We start from the raw sequence: 21,296 nt of genomic DNA, 5'->3' as shown, positions 1-21,296 counted from the left end.
GGAGCTTTGGGATGTTGTTAAAGATGCGGAGACGATTCAAGACGTGGTGTGTGTGTGTGACTGTCCCCACAGCTGCCCCACCGCTCCTCTGCAAACCCCGCGCATTACGACGGTGTGAACAGGAGGAAATCGCTCTCCAAAGCCTGCGCCTCCCTGTGCCCGTGCCACCAGAGCCGGGGTGACGCAGCGCCATCAGTCCTCGCTCTTGGGGCCAGCCGCTCGCTGTCCCTGCAGCACAAGCCGGGTCCCCGAGGGCCCGCAGCCCCCCTCCGCTGCCGAGCCACCAGGCAGCCCAGCCTCGGCAATCTGACCGCAAAGCCCCGAAGGTGCACAAAGAGAAAAGACAGGGCTGAAGAAGGGACACCGTGCCCTACGCTGCTCTTCGTAGTCCTCAAGAGGGGGGAGAGGAGAAGCAGCAGCAGGGGGAAAACCTCCCCGAAGGCAGCGGCAGCGCATGCACAGAGCGATTTACCTGTCTCACCTGGCCCTAAGCAGGAGGAGCAGCCACCACCGGGGGCATTCAGCAGAAGACCCCAGCCCCGAGGTGCTCCTGTGCCGTCCTGCAGCAGCTAAGGAGGAATCCCCAGCCAAAAGGAGGGCACGCGCTCTCTTGGCATAACCGATCCCGTTCCTCTCGATGCCTCTCAGACCATCGCACCCCTCGCACGTCCCTGCTTTCGTGCCTTTTGTTCTCCAGCTTCAGGGAACAACGAGGGCCTGCACGTATTACACGCACAGACCTGGGGTGCCCTGGAAGAAGTGCTGTTGTCAGAGGAAAAGCAGTTCCTCGGTTAATAGCGGCAGCATTGGGAAGATAACCCAGGCTGGGCTCCCAGCTCCAGTTTAATCAAAAGGCAACCCATCCCGGCAGGCTCTGGAGCCCTGCAGGACAGGACAGAAGATCCGAAGATCCATTCGAATTAAACAATTAACCATGAAGCTGGTATGGGAATAGAGGGAAGGTGGGACCCCGCTAGGTCAGTGGGCCCAGTCCTCCTCTTTTGAAAACGCCACCTCCGAGCGGCTCTTCCAAGTGCTTCATTCAGCCAGGGGTGTGAGCGTGAGCAGTTGTCCAAGGCAGCGGTAGCGCAGCAAGGGTGTGTGAAAGCAGGAATCAAAAAGAAAATCATCCTAGGCCTTGAATGCTGTTTTACCTCATCCACATTCATGAAGGGTTTCAAAATCTGAAATATTTCCCGAAGCAGATCACCCAGCGCATTGTGAAGGGCCTTCACTCACCTGCCTCGCTCAGATGTCTCCCAGCTCGCCGGTAACAAGCTCTGGCTTTGTGCTCGCTCCGCCGTGGTTCGGACGCAGCCCCCAGACAGCCCCATGTTGTACCAGCAGCGCTCGGCAAATCCGCAAGGCGCACCGTGAGAGACCAGACTGCAGACAAACGGGCCCGAGCTTTGTACAAAAAAAGACTTTTTTATTTCACAAAATTGGGTGGCTGTGTTGCAGGAATAAAACCGGCCCTATACAGAGGATCAAGATGAAAAAGTCAGCACATGTATTATTTATACAGGAACACAACAGTGTCAAGAATTCAGGTACTCTGTAGGATCATCACTAGTACAGTAAAAAATAGTCTCCATCTGGATCCTTTATATTTGAAGTTGATCGCGCTAAAAACAACCTGAGGTTATTCTAAACCGGACTACGGTCTGAACCAGAATCCCATGCTCACCCCAACGACCCTGGAGGGAAAGGTAACGTCGGGAATGAATTTCCTTTGTGGAAGGTGGAAGGCAGGCGGGCCCTGACCGTTCTCTGCTAGGCACTGTGGATTCTTAGAGCTTGACAGTGGAAAGCGTTATTCCTATGCGCTGGAAGGATCGAGGCCGCAGCCAATTGCCTGAGCATGCAGCCGGTGTGCAGACAGCCCAGGAACGGTCACCCCACGCTCGCGCACTCTCAGGACCTGAAGTCCAACCCTTAGCGTCGACGAGTCGATCACCTGAGTGCTCTTCAAAGCAAATCCTTGTTTTTTAAGCCTGGTGACATACGTGGTTCTGCGGGCTTCGGGTTATTTGGGAGACCTCTCTCTGGGCAAGCCTCAAAACACCACCTCGCCCCGAGAGCCGCCCGTTCAGTACGGGAGCAGTCTCCAGACGCTTAGCGTGAAACCTCTCGGTCTGGGGAGAGGGCAGAGGCCCCGGGGCAGGCAAAGGGCTCCTCTGCAGCCGCCAGCGACTGGCGGAGCAGCAGCTCGGGGCCGCCTGGCTCCTGCATCGTACCCGAAGGACTGCTCCGGTGGTCTCGTTCAGAGCACTCCCAGACTTTTGCCTTGCCCACAACCCCACCGACAGCAGCCTCGAGGAGGTCCGCGAGCGGAGGCGGTGTGTGCACGAGGGGCTCTCCCAGTCCCGATCCCGAAGCAGCGTACCGCGGCCACTGACCTCTGCCCACGCCGGCTGTCGCAGGAGGTAGTTCTGGCATTCGCACCCCAGCCATCCCAACCCAATCCCGTATGCTAGCACTTCTTTGCTACCTACTTTTTTTTTTTGTTCATTTTAAAAAGTAAAAAGTATATGCTCCAAAAAGAGGGACTAAAAATCGCGTTTTTATTCCTCAGTTGGCTACTGTACCAAACTACTCAGAGGGAAGGTTCAACTACCACCTTCAAAGGCAAAAGAAAGGTAAAAACTGGAGCAAGAAAACTCCTACCGTTGAGTGGTTTTATTCCAATTGATTTACTCCTGGCTTCATTCACACTGGATCAATATTTTCTTTAATAAGTTAGCGAGGCAGCCCCCAGGACTCAGCTACTGTCCTTAATGATCAGGTATCTCTAATGAACATGGCTGGCATTCCTGCACCTTCCGTGCTACAGCACGCCCTTATTTATTTTCCTTTTTAGCCCAAAGCACTGGTTTAGCATCCAATCTTGATGCTTTGCTCGTTCTGCCCGGAGAACCTGAAGCACGAAGCCACAGGTGGATTGGGCACGTGCTGCATCCTAAAGCTCAGTTAATGCCTTAAAAGCTTCATTTTTTTTTCTTTTTTTTCTTTTTTTTTTTTTTTTTTATGCTCCCCAGGAGAACCCAAAGCTCAAAACACCAAGATGAAAGAAAACCAGAGTTGAGGACGCTCCGGAAGGCAAGCAGACCCAAGTGTAAAGGACTTCCCACCAGCAACACGGGAGCATCGCTGGCATTTCTGATCTAAAGATTTCCCAAAGGAGTGCCGAGTACTGCCAGGCTGCGAGCGGAGGGGACAGGGGGAAAGAGACTCTGTGTGTGTGTGCTTGTACACGTGGATGTGCGTGCGCACACACACGGCTGGGGCAGGTCAACGGGAGGCAAAAGCCCCCCCCGGGGAACAGAAGGTAACTGAGGAGTTATTTTTGGTCACCACTATGTTGCTGTAGAAGTTCCTTCTTCCTCGACTGCTTAGGGAGCTGCTGAGGCCGGCGGGGCTCCTGCCGGAGGTGGGGTCACCCCTTCCGCTGGTGGAGGCGGCTGCGCAGGGGGGGGATCTGCAAGGACAGCAGAGGAACAGTGAGCTGGGTGCTGAACGGGCGGAGGAGCACAGCACGCCCAAGTGGCCGGCTCAGCCCGGCCCCAGGAACGGCCACGGCTGCGGCTTCCCCCCCTCTAAGCATCACAGGAGCCCCCCGGCACGCCTCATCACGCCTTTCCTACCCCTGAGCGCTGCACGAGCTCTGTGAGAGGGGAAAAACCTTCCCCGTTTGTACAGAGAAGACGAGAGGCGTGCAGCTCACCGGGTAGTAAAGTTCACATCACGCAGCTTTCAGAGCTGGAGTTAGTATTTCTCATCTCCGTGCTCGAGCCTTCAGACACGGCCCTCTGCTATTTAAAATAGATGGAACAATACATCTCGTACACACAGAGCCTGCACTTCAGCTCTGCGCGGCGTATGTAGGTTAAAGCAGAGGAATCCACAGCTGCAGCAAGTGGAAGGGGAGAGATGAAGTACACAAAAGGCCAGCTTTCGTGCGCGCGGAGGAGATGCTAATGGAACATGACTGACTTGTTTAGTAGGGGAGGAAAAAAAAAAAAGAAACCGAGGTAAAGGAAAAGAGCAGGCAGGAATACAACCTGACATGAGATATTCCCAGAGGTAGAGGCTCAGAGAAATGGAAGAAAAAGTAAGGAAAGCTAGAGCTCTAGGAGAATAAAGAGCAAATATCTGCACAGAAATAGCATCCGAACGAGAAGTAATTCATGCTTACGCTGATTAACACCAGTGAGTCAGTACTCCTCGGCAACTCCCTTCAGCTGGAGCCCAAATGGGATGACTTCTCCCAGTTATTTTTTGCAAGAGGTACTAAAAGCGATTACAGTCGCTGCCTGGGTGGCGACAGCTACGCAGGGAGGCAGGCCAGCAGCTTGCCCCGGGCTGCAGGTAATGCAGCCCGATTTATCGAGGAAGTCACCGCAGCATCCTTCCTGCGCCAGCCATTCAGCTTTCCTTCTACTCTCTGCATTTGGCCACGTCCTTATGCTCATTCAAGTAACACCCACACGGTGGCTACTGACTTTTTTTTTCTTTTTGGCTGGCATAAATCGACTTCGTTTTCAGAGTATTTATACCATGTAAGGAACGTTCCCAATATACTTTTTGCTTTTTTTAAATTAGTGCTTCCTCTTTAATTCCACAGTGCTAAGTTGTCAGTTTTTATATTCCGATCTATTTAAGGACTTGGCTATAGTTTGTTCGTGAGGCTCTGCTGTGCGTTCTCACAGACTTAGCCGACAGAGGTTTTTGACAAAGACTACAAAGCCTTAGCACCATAATGAATAAAATAACGGATGTTATAAATAAAATAAAGGACAACGGAGTACGTTCGGATGCCTAGAGGGGAGACGAGCACTTAAAGCTTCAAGCACACCTCTGGAACCAGTCTTTGGCTGCCAACACGTACAGATATGATTCCCGCAGCACATAACGGGGTTTTCAGCTACAATGGCTTTTCCAGCAACGAGGCAAGCCACAGAAAAGCCACCCCACGCCAGGTACAATCAAAACGTTACCGGTGGAGATCACTTACACATGCCGTTTGGAGCTGCTAGAGGAACGCGGGGTCCGATGAGGTTCCCTGACATCGGCGACATGCCGGGTGGGGGAGGACCGCCGCCGGCCGGGTGGATGTTGGCCGAGACGCTCGGCATCATCCGTCCTGGCATGGGCTGCCCAGGCATCATCGAGCCGGGCCCTGGCATCTGACCTGCAAGAGCATCGAAGAGACACGGTAATGAGACTCGGAGAAACGCGGACGTGATCAGGAAACAGTCCGGTCGTTCTCTGAGCAGTGAGAAAAGCCGTCTTGCAAATGGGAGCCAACCCTGTGCACGCTCCGAGTGCCACCTCCATCCACCCCAAAGAAATGCCTTCGCATCCCCCATGCCAACACGCTCCCTTCAGGAAGAACTCCTGGGCACTTGTCATCTCTCAAAAGCATCAGCAGGAGAAGCGAGTGGAAGATAACACACAGCTCTCTTCAAACGAAGCCTCGCTAAAATGGCATTTAATATCAATCCAAACAAAGGCACAGGAAACAAACTGCTAGAACAACGAGACATTGAATTAAGAGCACTTGATGAAAAAGAGCAGCCACAAAGCCTAATGGATTAATTTAACGGGAGAAATTAAATCATTTCATTAAAAATTAGACTGTATAAGTATTTCCACTGCTAAAAAAACCTACTCTGATGTGATGGAGGTTCCGATAAATCTCCTTTGCTTATCAGCTCTGCAAGAGACCTTTGTGTTTCAGCAGCGTCAAGGAACTGTTAGGACCGCACGGCTTTGGACACCCACAACTTGCGGATTTGCTGCTTTAAAACCTCATTTGAAGAGATTATTTTGCATAATCCAATTATATTTATTTTTACACGTATACAAAGGTAAAGTATTTTAGTTAGTAAAGCAGCTACTAGGCATGGGTTGTAAAGGCTCACTCCGGAGGAGCACACTTCAGCCCCGAACCCGGTGAAGCAGTTCCACCATTCACGTGGAACGAAGCACGATGGCAGAGCCCTCCGACGAGGAAGGCTCTGAGAACAGTACATAAAAGCACCACAGCCACACCGGCAGTTAAAGCCAAAAAAGTGCAAATGCCATATTTGCGATCAAGGCAAACTTCCCAGGGTTTGGTGCCTCTGCCAACCACACAAGTCTCCCGGCTCAGCCACGTCCCTCCCGAGGACGCACACCTCCCACCTAAAGCACTGGGTGCTCACCAGGCCCTTGGGTGCTGGCCTCTGGTTTAACGTGCTGGGTAACGACAGGCAAAATCCTGCTCTCGGAGAAAGGCAGGCTGTCCTTGCACAAAGGCAAGGCAGGGCCACAGGATAAGGGAGTACTTGCTGCTGAAAGCCGAGCCGGTGACAGCCCCGGTGCCCAAGAATCCAACACACCTCAGCTCATGGGCTTCGTACAGCCCCGATGCCAAATCACCCGAAATTCGTAGAGACTCAGAAGCACCGGACCATGGAAACAACGCGGGAGCTCATGGTCACACAACAAGAGGTCCAAGTACCAGCCTGATGCTGCTCCACCACGGGAACAAGACTAGCACGCTCGCAAGCAGCAGATGTGAGGCTCTCTGGAAACATCCAACCTCTCAAACGTTCACAAAGGACAAGAACTCTGTGTATTTATCCCCAGACACGCTCCGCCGCTGGTAAGCGGCCTGCAGCGCAACACCACGGCATTTCCATCACTTTTCATTAAAGAGCAGCAGCCAACCACAAAGCCTGCCTACGGTTGAGCCTCAAATCCCCTCTTTTATCCCCAGCAGTACCAAAACATTTCCTGCTCTGGTGATGGCGAAGAGGTGACTCGAAGCAGACCCCTGGAATCCTTACTCCTCTGGTCACCAGCCTGAGCACGAGAGGAAACGCGGGGCATTTCCTAACGCTACACTGCACGCCTCTGTCCTCAGCCCCTCCACGCAGAAAGCTGCAGCCCTTGACTGTCTTTGGTCGCCCTCAGCTGACCTCACTCCGGTTTACTGACATCTTTCTTGTACTGGTGGGCCCAGTGCCCCAGACGTGGTCTAACAACCAACACGGGGCAAGGCCTCCCAGGTACAGGCTTTGCATTCGTCCTCGCTGCGTTTCACAAGGCTCCTGCCAGCCCGTTCCTCCGGCCTGTCTCAGTCCTCCTGAACAGCACCCCTGCCCTCAAGCACATCAACACGTAACGCTCAGATAACCGAAGATTTAAGCAGACTTGGCATGAATTTACTGCCACGGGCATCTACGCATCTGTCCAGCTCACTCAGGGTTGAGGAGTGGGCAGAAAGGGCACAGCAGGACACGGCAGGCAACACGAGAACAGCGTCACTGAAAGCAACAACCCGGCACAGCCTGGGACTTAAAAACATGATGATCCATTAGTGCTAGAAGTGGGGCAGGAGCTACAGGATCAGTGCTGCTGGGTTTACACCCGCAGACCCTGCACCACCCTCCTCCAGAGCTGGAGGGATCGGCACAAGGCCGTTGCATCCCGGTTCTGTATCAGAGGGCAGAGCTCGGAAACCTCAGCCTGCGGCTTCGCAGAAGTCAGTACAGCTGGGAGACGGAAAGCAGGCAGCTCTGCACCATTCCTTACGGCTGCCGATGTGCAGAAACCGATTTGGTGGCTTCTACGACCTCGGTGGTAGCAGCACGGCTCTGAAGCGCGGCCTGATGGAGAACGGGTGCACGAGGGCAGCTGGGCAGCTCCGGCAGCACGGATCGTCCTGATCTGCGTGAGACAGATGTGGGAACTTCCGACATGCCTGGCGTTACGTGATGACCTGTGGCACTGGAGTCACAGCATACGAGAGGACAGCTTGAATTCCAGGTCGCTGAAAATTCTGGGCAAAATATTAAAACAAAACCAAAGTCCTGCATCGCCAGCTATCTACCCAGAAGAAAATGAGATTCGTTTGGCCGCTTTGCTAACCGATACCAAGCAAGCCTATTCTCTTCAATTATGAAATGTCCTGGCTATTGCCAACTCAAAGGAGTTACTTTCCAGGAAAGATTTATACCCTCCTGCTCCATTTACCTGTGCCCCTTCACCTTACACTAAGCAGTCCCCCAAGAGCAGCCGGTATCTTCAGGGGTTGCTGTCGTAAATGCAGTCTGTTCCCCAGAGCCCAGAACACAACACTGCGGGCTGGTTTCCTGTGATAGGTAGGGAAGGAATTTGAGCATTTGCCTCACCGTCCTGATGGGCCGCCTGTTCCTGGTCAGTCTGAAGTTTTCGGGTGCACTCACGACCCCATTTAAGAGCAGCAGAGCTGGTGTAGAGACGTGGGCATGCAGCAGACGTGCAGAGGTCAGACCTACCAGCAGCTCGGGACACAGCAGTGCCAGTGTGGCTCCCTAAGCACCGAGCACCAAATGCTCCAAGAGCACAACTGCGGAAGGCTGGATCTGCACTCACCCTGTTTTAACAGCCTTCGCTGAGTATCTGCTGCCTACCAGGATCTGAGGCAGCAGCACAAGCCTCTGTGCTGGCCCAGCATGCATACTCACAAACTACAAACTACTCGTGAAAAGCCAGATTTGCCAGAGAACAGAGAAACTGGCCTGCCAAGCTTAAACACTGGCACAACGTGTCCAGCTCTGGATTAGCTCACACCAGCAGAAGCAGCACTGCTTCTTGCCACGTCCCCATCCTCCCACACCTCGACTCAAACGTTGTACTCTGGAAGGAGACAACACAAGGACGGCCACGCTCGGTACACCAAGACAACGTTATTATGCCGCTAAGAACTCTAGCTTGAGCACGTCTTTATTTTTTAATGAACTCCTGTATTTTCAACTACAAAAAATAATGAAGGGAAACAACTGCATCTGCAAACGTCCAGAAACAAAGGGAGACTACCGAGCAGATACAGGGCAGCTGAAACTACAGTGGCAGGTCTGAACCTGTGCCAAAAGCAGAAACCAGAGGCTAGAACAGCCTGGAGATGCAGAGGGCTTTGCAGCAAAAGGACAAGACAGTCACAGGTACAAGTCAAGTTATTCACTGGCAAAACAAAGGTTGAGGGGGGAACAAAAGTGAAAAAAATCAGCACATCACAGCGGTGTTGCAGAAGCCCAGGAAAGCCAGGAACTGAGAAATCCCCAGCCTGGGAGCTGCCATTTGACACAAGCCTGAAACTCTCCAAGCACAGTTTGGCTTTCTTCCTTCTAACGCTGCATCCCTGCAAGGCTCTCCCCATGCAAATGAAACGATTAGCACTGGAGAACCTCTTCTGAAACACCTGAAGCTGGATCAGGCTTACTGCATATGCAGACATGCTTCACATGAGGTCTTAAGAACCAATTAAATCAACTTAAAAATTGGTTTCTTTGTAAATTCAAATTGCATCATTACTTCATATCTTCTAACAACGCTCACTGGCAAGTTCCTGCTATCTGAATCGAGGTATCTGTCAGTATTTTTCTCTTTTGGAGATTTAAAATTAAGTGGCACCGCAGTTTTTTCCCATAAGCTGGAGAAGAGTGTTTGAGTACAGGGCTGGCTGTCCATTCTTCGCCTTTCTGATGGGATAAGCAACAATTTTGTCTTAAAATGAGCTTAAGGTACTTGCAGAGGAACAATCTTATCACATACACAACTCCAAAACGCTGAATTCGAGCAGTAATCAAGCAATACCCAACCAAACTGGGATTAACAAAGGGGAAATTACTACTACCACCATGGCAAAAATGAAGTGCCTTTTCTACAGAGATCATATGCTTTTTCATTTCACAAGAGATACCGCTTCAAGACAGCAGCTCAAGCATAAAATGTGCAAGTGTGACCTACATAAGGGGGAGAGCTTAAAAAACAGCAGACGCAGGAAGAGATAAAGCCAAAAGGTTCAATAAAATGAGATTTAGCAGACTAAAAAAAATCCTTTACACGTTAGAGGTTGGAGACATTTTCTAAATGCAAGCTCCGAAGCATTCCACTGTTACCGAACTGCCAACTGCAGATTCGCGTTACAGCGAAGCTCACGAGGAGCAGTTTTTAAAGGATCTCCAAGGTATTTATCCCAATTAGATAAGCCTCTACCCCTATTAAATCAGCTACCCGAGGGGCACTACAGTGGCAAACACCGAGGATTTTTGTTCCAGTGTAGCAGTCAATAGGGCGTGATGCACAGAGCCCGAGCCGACGCCAGTCCTCCTGCGCACCTCTGCTATTTGCCATGCAAAGCGCGAGCGTGCCAGCACAGGCAGCGCTACGTGAGGGCATTGCCCCCTTCCGTGGCCAGGATTTCAGAGAGGGCAAAGCAGCAGGCACCGCGACGTGGCCCTCATCTCCCCAGGAGCCACGTCCTTCTACAATCCCGCTCTCCTACTATTGAATGAGTTGTTTCAAAATCCTGATGGGGGAGCAGGCACACAGCCGCTCCAGGCACGCCGGCCGGCTCGCCGCAGTGCTGCGAGACACGCTCCTCCTCGCTGCCAACGGAGCCCGCAAGACGCGGCAATCCGCGCTCCAACCAGCCTCCCGGAGACGGCCTCTCCTTCAGCACGTCCTCCCCCCCTAACACGCGCTGCGGCAGGCGATCCCGTAGCCGAGAACTGTGAATAATTAACCACAATAACTCATTTAGCATCGAGTCTCGGGGGAGAGGCAGAATTTCCACTTCGCTTGCATGCCGCGTTTCTGTCGCTCCCCTCCAGCGCGATGCATTCGGCGCGGGCAGAGGCATCGGCGCGCTGCGCAGGCACCTCCCAAGGCCTGGGCACACCGCAGCTGGCTGTGGGGCCAGCCGACGGCTCGCTGCTCTTTGCTCATCAAACCCGATGCGAGGTCCTTTGTCGAGAGGCTGCTTCGCGTGTTACGCCAGCAAGGACAAGCCTTACGCACAGCAGCACTGGTGACCTTCAAATATCAAGGCACTCTCAATAACGCCTCCTTGCAAGGAGCTGGGAGCTGCTCAAACTCACCGGAGAAGCCCTGCAGACGTTCAGCACGGTGCGAGTCAGCAAAATGTCATCCAGCATCCCCAAGGGGAATCGTGGTCCCCCGGCCAGCTCTTATTTCCTACTCGAGCCCCGTGGCACCCTTTGCACGCCCAGGTTTTCGCAGGTGATGTGACACAGCTGGCAGGCCCTAAAGGAAGGCTTTAAAGCTGCCTGCCCTAGTGACCCGTGGGGCAGAGCCACGTACAAAAACCGCCCGTTGCACTGCCCCACAAACAGCCTTCAGCACGAACGCAGAGCAAAGAAGTCAAGGTAAAGTCAACACTCGTCTTCTGCCAAAATAGAAGTAACACAACTGCCTTTCCACGACACTGCTGAGAATCTGCCAGAGAGCATTATCTGGCTTTAATCTTTTTTTTTTTTTGTATTACCAACCACTGCTACACCTTACAAAGCCACAATTAAGCGTGGATTATGGCATTAGGGATGAATACCACAAACCTGTTTACCGCACATATTACTTTGCTTTCCTATCGCGTGACGACCCCCTGCAAGTCTTCTGCCGGCAAGCTCATAACGTGCAAAAAGGAAGCACTGACAGCCCTTGGAAAGTATTTACCGGAAGGAAGCGAACCCTAAAATCCTGATCTGGACAAAAAAAATATCCTGTGATTGCAGCCAGCTCAACAGGAAAGTAAAGAGCAACCAGGAGCTCAATTTTTATTTTTATTTTTAAATATTTCAACATAAAAAACGTGGAAAACATGTTGGGGAAAAACGCTATGAAGTTACTCACCCAGCCGTGGTGGAAGGTGCATCCTTACCTCTTTATTTCTGCTTTGGGTCAGAAATGATTTAGTAGCTGAAAATTCACTCTGAAGGGAGGAGTTAATTAATCCCAGCTATTAGTACATGCACCTCTCCCTTCCTCCAAGAACTGCAGGTTTCTCACAGCACACACCACAAGCACCACTTGTGCAAGGCACTTCTCGGCATTTCACAGATAACCTGAACGCAGAGCAATCTGTAACGTGCTTCGGATGATGCAACCAGCTGCAAGGCCAGCAGCACAGGAAGAAAACTGGAATTTTATTTTACATTCTAATTATGAGGTGTATTTTTTCACGGTGAGAAACAGAAATCCAACATTATTTTTCTTTATTTTAAACGTCTTCCTTTCAGGGACCGGAGAGAACAAAATGAGCTCCGTCAAAATGAAGTTAGGAGTTGTGGTAAAGTCAAAAACGTAGGAAATGAGCTAGCAACGGGACTTGTCTGAAAACAGTGAACAGCACCACCGAGCCGACCAGAACCTGGTCACATCCAGGCGCCGAAGCACAAACTAAAGGCAGCCAAGCTCAAAACCCAGGCTGGAGCAGCAGGCACCAAGTTCAGCTGAACGTCACGGCCGACACAGCAGAGCCCTACTTCGAATTTTAAACTCCAGGCTGTGTCTTTTCAACCATCGAGCCGTGCTGCTTGCTCTGACCAGCAGAGAGCCCAGCCTGCCTCTGCGACCAGAGGAGCTACAAGCAGCGACTTTCCTTTCTTCCATTTCTAAATGCCTTTCGGATCTTTTCACCACTTTGTTTCCTTGCCATCTCTTCAGCTTACGTCAATCACTTTAAAGCCATTCGACTCAGCTTTTTCTTCACGGTCTGCTGACCCAACGGTTACACTTTTTGCCACTGTTAAGGTCAGAAACCTGGCTGATAACACGGATGAGAACCAAGGCCTGGAGTCGGGCCCACGCAGCTGCAGAGGGAATGCTGAAGGTGTATTTCCACCTCCGGCTCCCCCTCAGGGCCTTGCTGCTTCACTTCCATTCACAGTCGGATTTTGAAGACTTGCCCACTGGCAGGTCCAAGCTGTTTGGGGATTTTTCTCCAGCGCCAACCGAGTGGGTCAGCCCCTCCTGCGGAGCTGCCAGCCGGCCCAGCGGCTCATCAAACAGCCTCCAACAACCTCCCTGTACCTGAGGGAAGGATTACTCCGCGTCACTCGAGTTCCTTGGAAGCGTCCACTTTAGGGAAAGCAGGTTATTAACGGACAGAGACTGAGAGGGTACGAAACAGACTGTTTTTCTTGCGAAAAGGAATTCAAGCTCAGCACTGGCATGCAGCACACTGACAGCTCCAAAGCCCAAGGTTCACCTATGCAGCTAACTCCGAAAAAAAAAGCAGTTTTCAGATTTCTTCTGCACATGTGTCTCAGCCCTCTCTAGCTGGGACTACGTCTGCTAGGTGAGGTCAATCTACATAGAAACCCTCCAGAATTTTAGCTCTCCACCAAGACACCAGGGAACTCCCCGGCAGGTATGCAGCGAGGGAACTTCAGGCACAGATGTACAGCCAGTAAGGTGAGGTTCCCCAGTTTGTTCCAACGGACCCCACATTAGCAGCTGAGGAGCAAAAATTGTTCCTGATCTATCTATGAAAAAGCATATCATGAAATTATTACACTGCTAAGTTGCCTAAAAAAATTAAAGAAAATACATACATTACAATAGGAATTCTGTAGTATTTAACACAGATTCAACAGGACCAATATGATGCAATAGGGGATTTTTCTTTTCTTTTTTTAGTGTATACAATACGTTGTGTGTGTGTGCATGCGAAATGCAATTGCTGACTGCCTCAGGGTTCCAGCAGGATTTCTGGAGATCGCAGCTTCGTGTCTGTCGCGTGCACCGCCTGCGCACAGACCCAGGCTGCAACATACTGATTTGTGAGAGAAACCAAAGTCACACACCAGGCAGCTTAAGCTACCTAAACAGAAAGTCAGGTCAATTTGTGAGTTACCTTCTTGGAGGGCTGAAGCATCCCTATTGCCACAAACACACCCTGGACTGGCTCAGCACTTAAGTCCTGAACTCGCTCGAGGAACAGCAAACTCTTCCGTTTCCTGTCCTTGCCCTCGAGATACGCAAAGCTCTGCTGCCTTCAGCCAGCTCACGGTGAAGCCAAGGAGCTCTGGTTCTACGTTGTGGACTTCCCAAGCATCTTCAACAAAACTAGAAATTTTGTCTCTGCCACTGAAGAGCCTGAGGAAAATGGACTACCTTGCTTTTTTAGGCAGGATGAGTCTGAGATAGTCTCGGTACAGAGGAAAGGATTTTGCCTTCAGATTCTCCAAGTCTCCTAAAAGGCATCTGCATTCTCACCTTCACAAAAATACCAAGCCCATGAACTACCAGGCTCAGTAAAAGGCAAGATCCACCTCCTCCCATGCCTGCACACCGACAGACGGCACCAGCTGCTTCCCTGCCAGGGAGTCTGCAGTGCTGCTCCTTGCCCATCAGCTTGCCACCCTCTAACAGGAGGGGGGAAGTCGATCTATTGACTAACTTTAATCAAATCTGAAAAAGATGTACTGACTAATTAACACAGTACCACACTCCGCTAATACTCGCTGGAAGGGATCACTGGAGATACAGAGGGCCTCGATGATTATGATGGGGCTGAAGTAATAAGGTATTATGTGAACCAAGGATGCAAATATATGAGAAATCAGGCTTTATTAGTCCCCTAGTGAATACAACAATGCATTTAATCTTGTTATATTTTCAGTCTCGATAGCACCTTGTAAATAGGAGCTGGTCTAATGATATGCAGTATGATTCCCCCTCCCTTTACACTGTTTTCAATTTGCCGTTTTTCCATTTCACAGAACGTTTCTTCATTCCACTAAATGAACAAACCGAATTGCCAATACAGCATACAATAGACAAATCAAGCTACAATATTATTTGAATCTAAAAATCATAGCATATTTTATCACATTCCCACTCCACAATTTCAGAATTAACTTTTTGCCCACAAGTGCTCAATGAACTCGCTGACCCTGACCTCTTGAGAAGATAGTTATCTTAAGCATCTAGATCACAAGATGACTCTTACCTTCCCCTCCGATGGTCATTTCTCTGCATCTGTTGACTGAATCGTGTTTTTATTACTGTGGAGATTCACACAATTGGATTGGATGCCTCGCATTTCATGGTCATCTGCAAACCCTGCTAGTTTACTAAGCACTTTTGCTCTTTCTCAGACCACACATTCAACAGAGGGCTTTTCCAAACTGCCCTTACCTCAGGCTTTTATTAAGGCGAAAACTCGTTCTACTGCACACTTTTGGTTACCACGTCTTATTCTTGATCATGATACTCTAAACTTTCCAGCTTCTTCAGCTATACAAGACCTTCTGAAAGATTTTTAGCTAATAACCAATCAGGCCATCTTTTAGAATGGCTTTTGAATGGCTTTAGAATGGCTTTTGGTCAAGCAGTTGGTACCTGACAAAACCTCTTCTCCTTTGCTGCAATCCAGTCTACCAGGTTCATACAATCCAGGTGGTGACATTTTAGTTTAAATGATCACTTCAACGACATGCAAGTATAACAAAGCCACCTAATTTCTCTATCCCTCAGTATTAGAAATATCTCCACCCTTGAACACATCTAGACCCCAACAGGACAAGTCCCTCTGCTGTCAGATCCAGCCAGGTTTGCCCTGAGCAGGAGGCTGGACTTTCAAGCAATTCTCCTGACCAACACAGCTCTGCGATTCTCATCTCACATCAAGCATAACTGAAGGGCAGAAGGCAGAAAGAAAAGCCCTAAGTAGGGGGTAGGAGCATATGAGAATGAGGTCTCCTGCCAAATAAAGCTGCCTAAGGAGCTTTCTGCCTCTGTTTCTCATTCTTGGCCTTTCCCTTAAGTTTTTTACCTGATTAGATGTGTCATGAACTGGAGAATTTGAGTGAATGATTGCTGTTGAAGGAGCAGAGATCGCTTGGCATAAAAAAGTCTAAAGAAATACAAACAAGCTCAAAAACATTTGAAAATGATAGTCAGTGGCAGCTCACAAGCTTTAAAAAAAGAAAAGGGAAACAAACACTTTAGAGGCTTGGAGTGACAACCTAAACTCCAAGCACAGAGAGCCCTCAGCCTCGCCAAGCAACCTGCTCTAGTGCTCAGGGACCATCATAGAAAAGGGTTTTCTTGTGCTGACATGGAATTTCAAGTGTTTTAATTTGTGCCCATCCCTTCTTGCCTGTCACTGGCTGCAACTGAGAAGAGCCTGGTGCCCTCCTTCTCATTCCCTCCGATCAGGTATTTATATGCATTGCTAAGATATCCCTCCCTTTCAGTCCCCCCAGATTCCACCCGCACATCTGGTACTGGGACATAAGCTCTAAAACAAAGCTGTAGTACAGGCAAAGCGAGAATATCCCGAGTTGGAAGGGACCCACAAGGATCATCGTGCTAACTATTCCAGCAAGCTGTTTCCATTTTACAAGAAGCACCATTATAAAACACCACATAACGGAACATCCGTCAAACCTCGTACAATTTTATCCAGCAATACTTTTTCCTCTTATTTTAATCTACTCTGAGTGGCGATGACTAACCTCGGGGGATTTCTCCTTCCAGTTCTTACCTGGCTGTGGTGGGTGGGGTGGTGGCATCTGGTGGTGCATCATTGGGTACGGCGGGGGCTGCTGATGTGGCAGTAGGCCTGGATGTGCTGGTGCCCCGAGCGGGTTCATTCCAGGCCCACCGGAGTGCTGGTGAGGTTGCTGTGGGTTTTGACTGTGCTGCTGCTCCATTTGCTGACGAGCCCTTAATTCAGCGTATTTCAGCTGTTCCATGTGAAAATTCTGGCGTTCTGTCAGCAACTGTTGTCTCTGCTGCTCTAACTACGTCAAAAATGGGGAAAAAATGAAAAGAGAAGAACATAGTTAAGAACTACATATTTAAGCCATTTCTATAGGATCGGCATTTGATTAGCAAAAAATTGGCAGCAGTTTTTGGTAATGGGTACAGGCCATCTTCCAGCCAGAACCGATGAAGTCACCTTGTTTTATCCTAAAGAATCCCCCAGTAATACAATTAACACATTACTCGATAATAACTGTACAGAACATTCAGCCTCAATACAGTTCTAGCAGTAACCGCACGTTTTTCTCTCAATCTTCCGTGTGTTGGAATGAGGAGAAATAGCCCAAAGAGATTCCAGGGAAAGACCAAAGCAGAATATGCAGGCAAAAACACATGCTCAGTGACTACAGGCAGGACCCTGCTCTGTACCTTTATTTTAAGAGTAGGACCTGTACACCATGATATCTAAACACCAATGATTTGCATTACTGATGAGTCTTATTTTAAAGAAAAGCCTCACGTAACCTAGGCCAATTAACGTAAAGAGATCACTTTAACTATGAAGGCATATAGTTTGCAAGCAGTGCCCAAATGAAAAGATGAAGCTTCAGAAAATGTGTCTTACTATTGGGCACTTACATGACCGATCACTGCCATGGCTAAGGAAATGTGTTTGACTACGAACCAAGAAATCATAATGCATTTTTATGTCTGTTACTCTCAAGCAACTGGACCTATTTGTGCAGCTAGTTTACGAATTTTGAATGAGCGTTGAAGATTTACTCTATTATTTATCTGAAAAGCAGGTTGCCAAGGAGACTTCCACCTTGTGGAAGTTCTCCAGAAATCCCGAAGCTCCACCAATGCTTTGTGTTAGCAGTTTGACTGCTGACAAAACACGGATGAAAACGAAATTCCACTACAGAGCACACATTCACCAGCAGAACCAGATGGGGACAGAGCTAATGAATAATACATGCTCCTTGTTGGGGGCTGTTTTTCAGCATGTAGGGACCACAATGTGATTATTCATGCTGCCATGATTCCTTTGTCCTTGACCAATCTGATACATTAGTGGGAGGAACTTGATAAAAAGAAGAGACACATACACCAATGGTGTAATTGTGCATGTATGGAAACAGATTCGGTAGGTGACAGGCGGTTCAGAAGAGAATTACTGCAAATGACCCGAAACAAAGGCTTAAGCAAGAAGAACTGCTACACCATACTTTTTATATTCTTTTACACTCCTGCTTTGCTCTCTTCATGGCACCCTATCCTGCTACACCTCATCTAAGAGGTCAGAGCAGTCCAAAAATGCTTTTTAAAGCATTACCAAACAGCATCCAGTATCTGAAAACATACCCTGTACTTAAGAAAATGAGTAAAAACTTCCCTTCTACACATTCCCTCCCTTCAGGATGAGAAGACCCAGTTGAACAGAAGAGAAAGGCACACAAATACAAGTCACAGCACAAGCTGGTCTTAAAACTGGTGCAGGGCCCAAAATACCTGGTTCTACATTAGGTTCTTGCATCTGTCACAACCAGTTTCAAAGCAGGTTTACAGACTCCCGCCGTACAGATCAGAATTAAGATGGGTGGTTAAAATGCATTTTTTTTTTGTTGGGCAGATTACCAGTAATTTGCATTCTCCAAACTCCATAAAATCTGCAGGTTAACATCAGGCGAGAGTGAAGCTTGGCTATCTCAGCGAAGATGAGCGTGCTTCAGTCTGCTGCACAATCTCCTACACAGCTCAATTCATTAAATCCACCAAATGCTTTAGGTACACATTCACAAATACTACACTCTTGATGATTTTCAAGTTTGCAGCAACATATTTTTGCACTGTTGCAAAGTGATTCCTGTTAGAAGGGACTCTTACAAATGCTTTATATGTACACTTATGCAAGTTGTCAAGTTGTCATCGTACTACAAATTCCATCTTCAGAAAATAATTCCTGCCTAACAGGCACAGTAAAGAAAAGCATTCGTGTGCGATTATAAATTCTGGGTCAACAAGGCTCCTACCAATAGGGTACACACAATCAGAATTAGCACTGAAGTTATTCAGCTTAAACACCAAGTACATTTGTTTTGCCTAAAACCTAACACTCTCCAGTCTGTAGCGCAGATTTCTTCCAACACTTGGAATCACCTCACCTTCACTGTAATGAAGCCACCTTTACCGTAATGCAACAAATAAGGACATATGCATGCTGTGCAATAGCACTAAGCAAATTTTTGCTTTAATTATTCCACCAAATATCCACAGTGACAGGTGAAAATTCCAAATTTAACTGCTAGAAAGCCAAGGAAAAAAATCTGTATGCACTTTTTGAAAAGGAAAATGTCATATGCCTCAAAGTGGAAAAAACCCTGTCAGTAATGGAATATATCCCCCAAAGAAAGAAATCTACAGAGAACCTTTTCAGAATAGTTAGGTCCATTTCTTGCACTGCCAATCAGTGTCAGAGGCAGACACCACACTGAAATGGCTGAGGATGCTGAGCAATCTAGAAATTCTTGCTGACATTCTGCTACAACAGAAGACCACAGTTCGTCAAATTCTATCAGTGTGATTAATGCCAAAGTGAGGACGTAAATTCCATTAAATTCACATGGTAGGGCAAACATGAAAACCCCCAGAACTATCAGTCGATATCTTCAACACACCTGGAGTAACTGCCTATTGACAAAACTGAGCAAGCTAAACAACAGAAAAATGCAAAAAAACTGACTGCTCTCTGATAAAAATGAAGTTTTGGGTCATGTTTACAGTAGTCAGAGAAAAACTGCTTCTCTAAAAGCCCACTGATCTACAGATGGGAGAACGCTCAGTAACTAATGTGTAATCCAGTCACTGGTAGGCAGAGACAGCATCTCTTTCATATTACATCCTGATTTTAGGGATGCACAAGTCCTCAGTGAGATGAACTAACAGCGTTACAACAAATAAACCCTGCCCGAGACGCCCCATATATATGCTCTCTCGGGGTCACTACTTTCTGCAGCTGGCTAGACCTCCGTCACAGCCTGTGCCCCGGCTACTGCCTCTCACCAGACTGAAGTCAAACAAACAATTTCTCTGCTTTACTTGCCCAGCTCCTCCTCCTCTGTATCCTCCATATCAATCATGCTTCATTGTCAGATTTGATAATTGAGCTTTGTTCTCCTTTGATACCTTTCTGTTCCCTATGAGCAATCACCTTTTCTCATCTCTTGACATTACTGCTTCCTTCCTTCTCTTGCACCTGCTGTTACCCCCTCCAGCTCAAGCAAATCCCTCATCTCAAAATGAGAAGCTGTTACTCCTGAGCATGTATCCTTCTGCTACTGCATTTCACTTTGAGGATTTTTTCAAGAGCTACTGAGAACGTCCTCCAAAAAAAAGAGCTACCTGCTTAAAACCACATCTCCCATCTGAACTGGGTCAGGAATAGCAGGCAGACACTGCTGCTTTCCCTTCCCTCTAGGGAAGCAAGGTTTCCATCCATTTCACTCTCTTTACAGGGAAAAGCCATTCTTCTGTCAGTTATCATTCACGTCACAAGGCCTACACACAGGCCCAGGTCTGAGTCCACACTCGTGCTTCCTTGACAGGAAAAAGGATTAGGAAGCAAATCTGGGATACTGCCAGTTTGCTGCTTATGGTAAAAGGGAGATTCTGGACAGAGGAGGAGAGAGCTCAGACATGACGGTATGGGGTAATTATGAATTTGAGCTGGGGTAGAAAGAAGTGCCTAAATGTGAAGAACAGCTGAAACTGCTGATGGCATAAAGTCTTTGTAGTGACTGATACAATCCAGAATTTCAGATTAGTGTCCCCACTACTTACTGCCTCTTTCTCTCTGTCCATAATGGTTTCCAACTCCTCAAAATGGCGAAGTTTTATCTCCAGCTTCTTCATCTGTGTTTCCACCAGAAGGGCAACCAGGGACTTGATCTTTCTTTCTTCCACTGCTGCCAGATGCTGAGAACAAAACAGGATTTTGCGTTACATGTATTTCACAAAACAGAGCATTTTAAGAAAACAAATTACCAACTACCCCTGCACCTAGCTTTAGCCATTCTGTTCCACTTCTGGACAGAAAGCAGGGCATCAGATTATCAACTTTATGCTCAGAACCAAAAGTCCTGGGAAGATTATTCAGCTTTTACATAAATACACAATGTATTGTGTATTGTGGATGCTCAGTACTCAAAAGCAAACCAGCTTTGCCCAAAAGCCTTCTGAATGCGCAACAGAGCATGTTCAGGGGAAATGCAAATAAGGAAGCAAAGGTTAGGTCATACTCAGCTGCAGGTCATCCAAAAACTCACCAGAACTCATACAGGAGGCTTTTACCTGGAAAAACCCACAAAAGCACTGAGATGACTTGCACGCCTTTGCCACTACATTTTTTTTGCTCAATTAAATTAGAAGCTATGTATCTAGCTAAGTATATTCCCATTACGTTCAACACCATACTGCTAAATCATAAGCTTTCTTCCTGCAGCAGTTCTACCTCAGGCTAGGGCAGAGACTGCAGAGAAACCTCTATGTATCTATGAAAAAAAATGGAAAAAAAACACCCTCTGGTTTCCTTCAATAACCAGGTTGCAAAGCTGTATATAAACAGTGTGAAACAGAGCTGCAGAAAAATGCAAACAGGTTCCTCGCGAGGATTTAGCTTTAACACATACACACGCAGATACGTACATGACTTAAGAGATAGATAATATATATAGGATAGGTAGATCTAAGAC

At 48.3% G+C, this 21,296-nt stretch overlaps 1 protein-coding gene across 3 annotated transcripts in view; it reads right to left on the bottom strand.

Annotated features, from left to right (window-relative positions):
• Positions 1-1,403: 1,403 nt before the first annotated feature.
• Positions 1,404-21,296, bottom strand: part of SMARCC1 (SWI/SNF related BAF chromatin remodeling complex subunit C1) — a gene marked incomplete at its 5' end in the record, with an annotated part of 83,192 nt that continues 63,299 nt past the window's right edge. For all 3 annotated transcript variants that reach the window (XM_080578218.1, XM_080578219.1, XM_080578220.1), the window contains 4 exons: positions 1,404-3,478; positions 5,015-5,191; positions 16,325-16,583; positions 20,386-20,520. In XM_080578218.1, the coding sequence (XP_080434344.1) occupies positions 3,393-3,478; positions 5,015-5,191; positions 16,325-16,583; positions 20,386-20,520 (657 nt within the window). In that variant the 3' untranslated portion in view covers positions 1,404-3,392. The remainder of the gene's footprint in view (positions 3,479-5,014; positions 5,192-16,324; positions 16,584-20,385; positions 20,521-21,296) is intronic.

The sequence above is a fragment of the Anser brachyrhynchus genome (genome assembly GCF_964034855.1).
Source record: "Anser brachyrhynchus genome assembly, chromosome: 2".
In the NCBI taxonomy this organism is placed as follows: domain Eukaryota; kingdom Metazoa; phylum Chordata; class Aves; order Anseriformes; family Anatidae; genus Anser; species Anser brachyrhynchus.
This window is presented reverse-complemented; position numbering and strand designations above follow the sequence as displayed.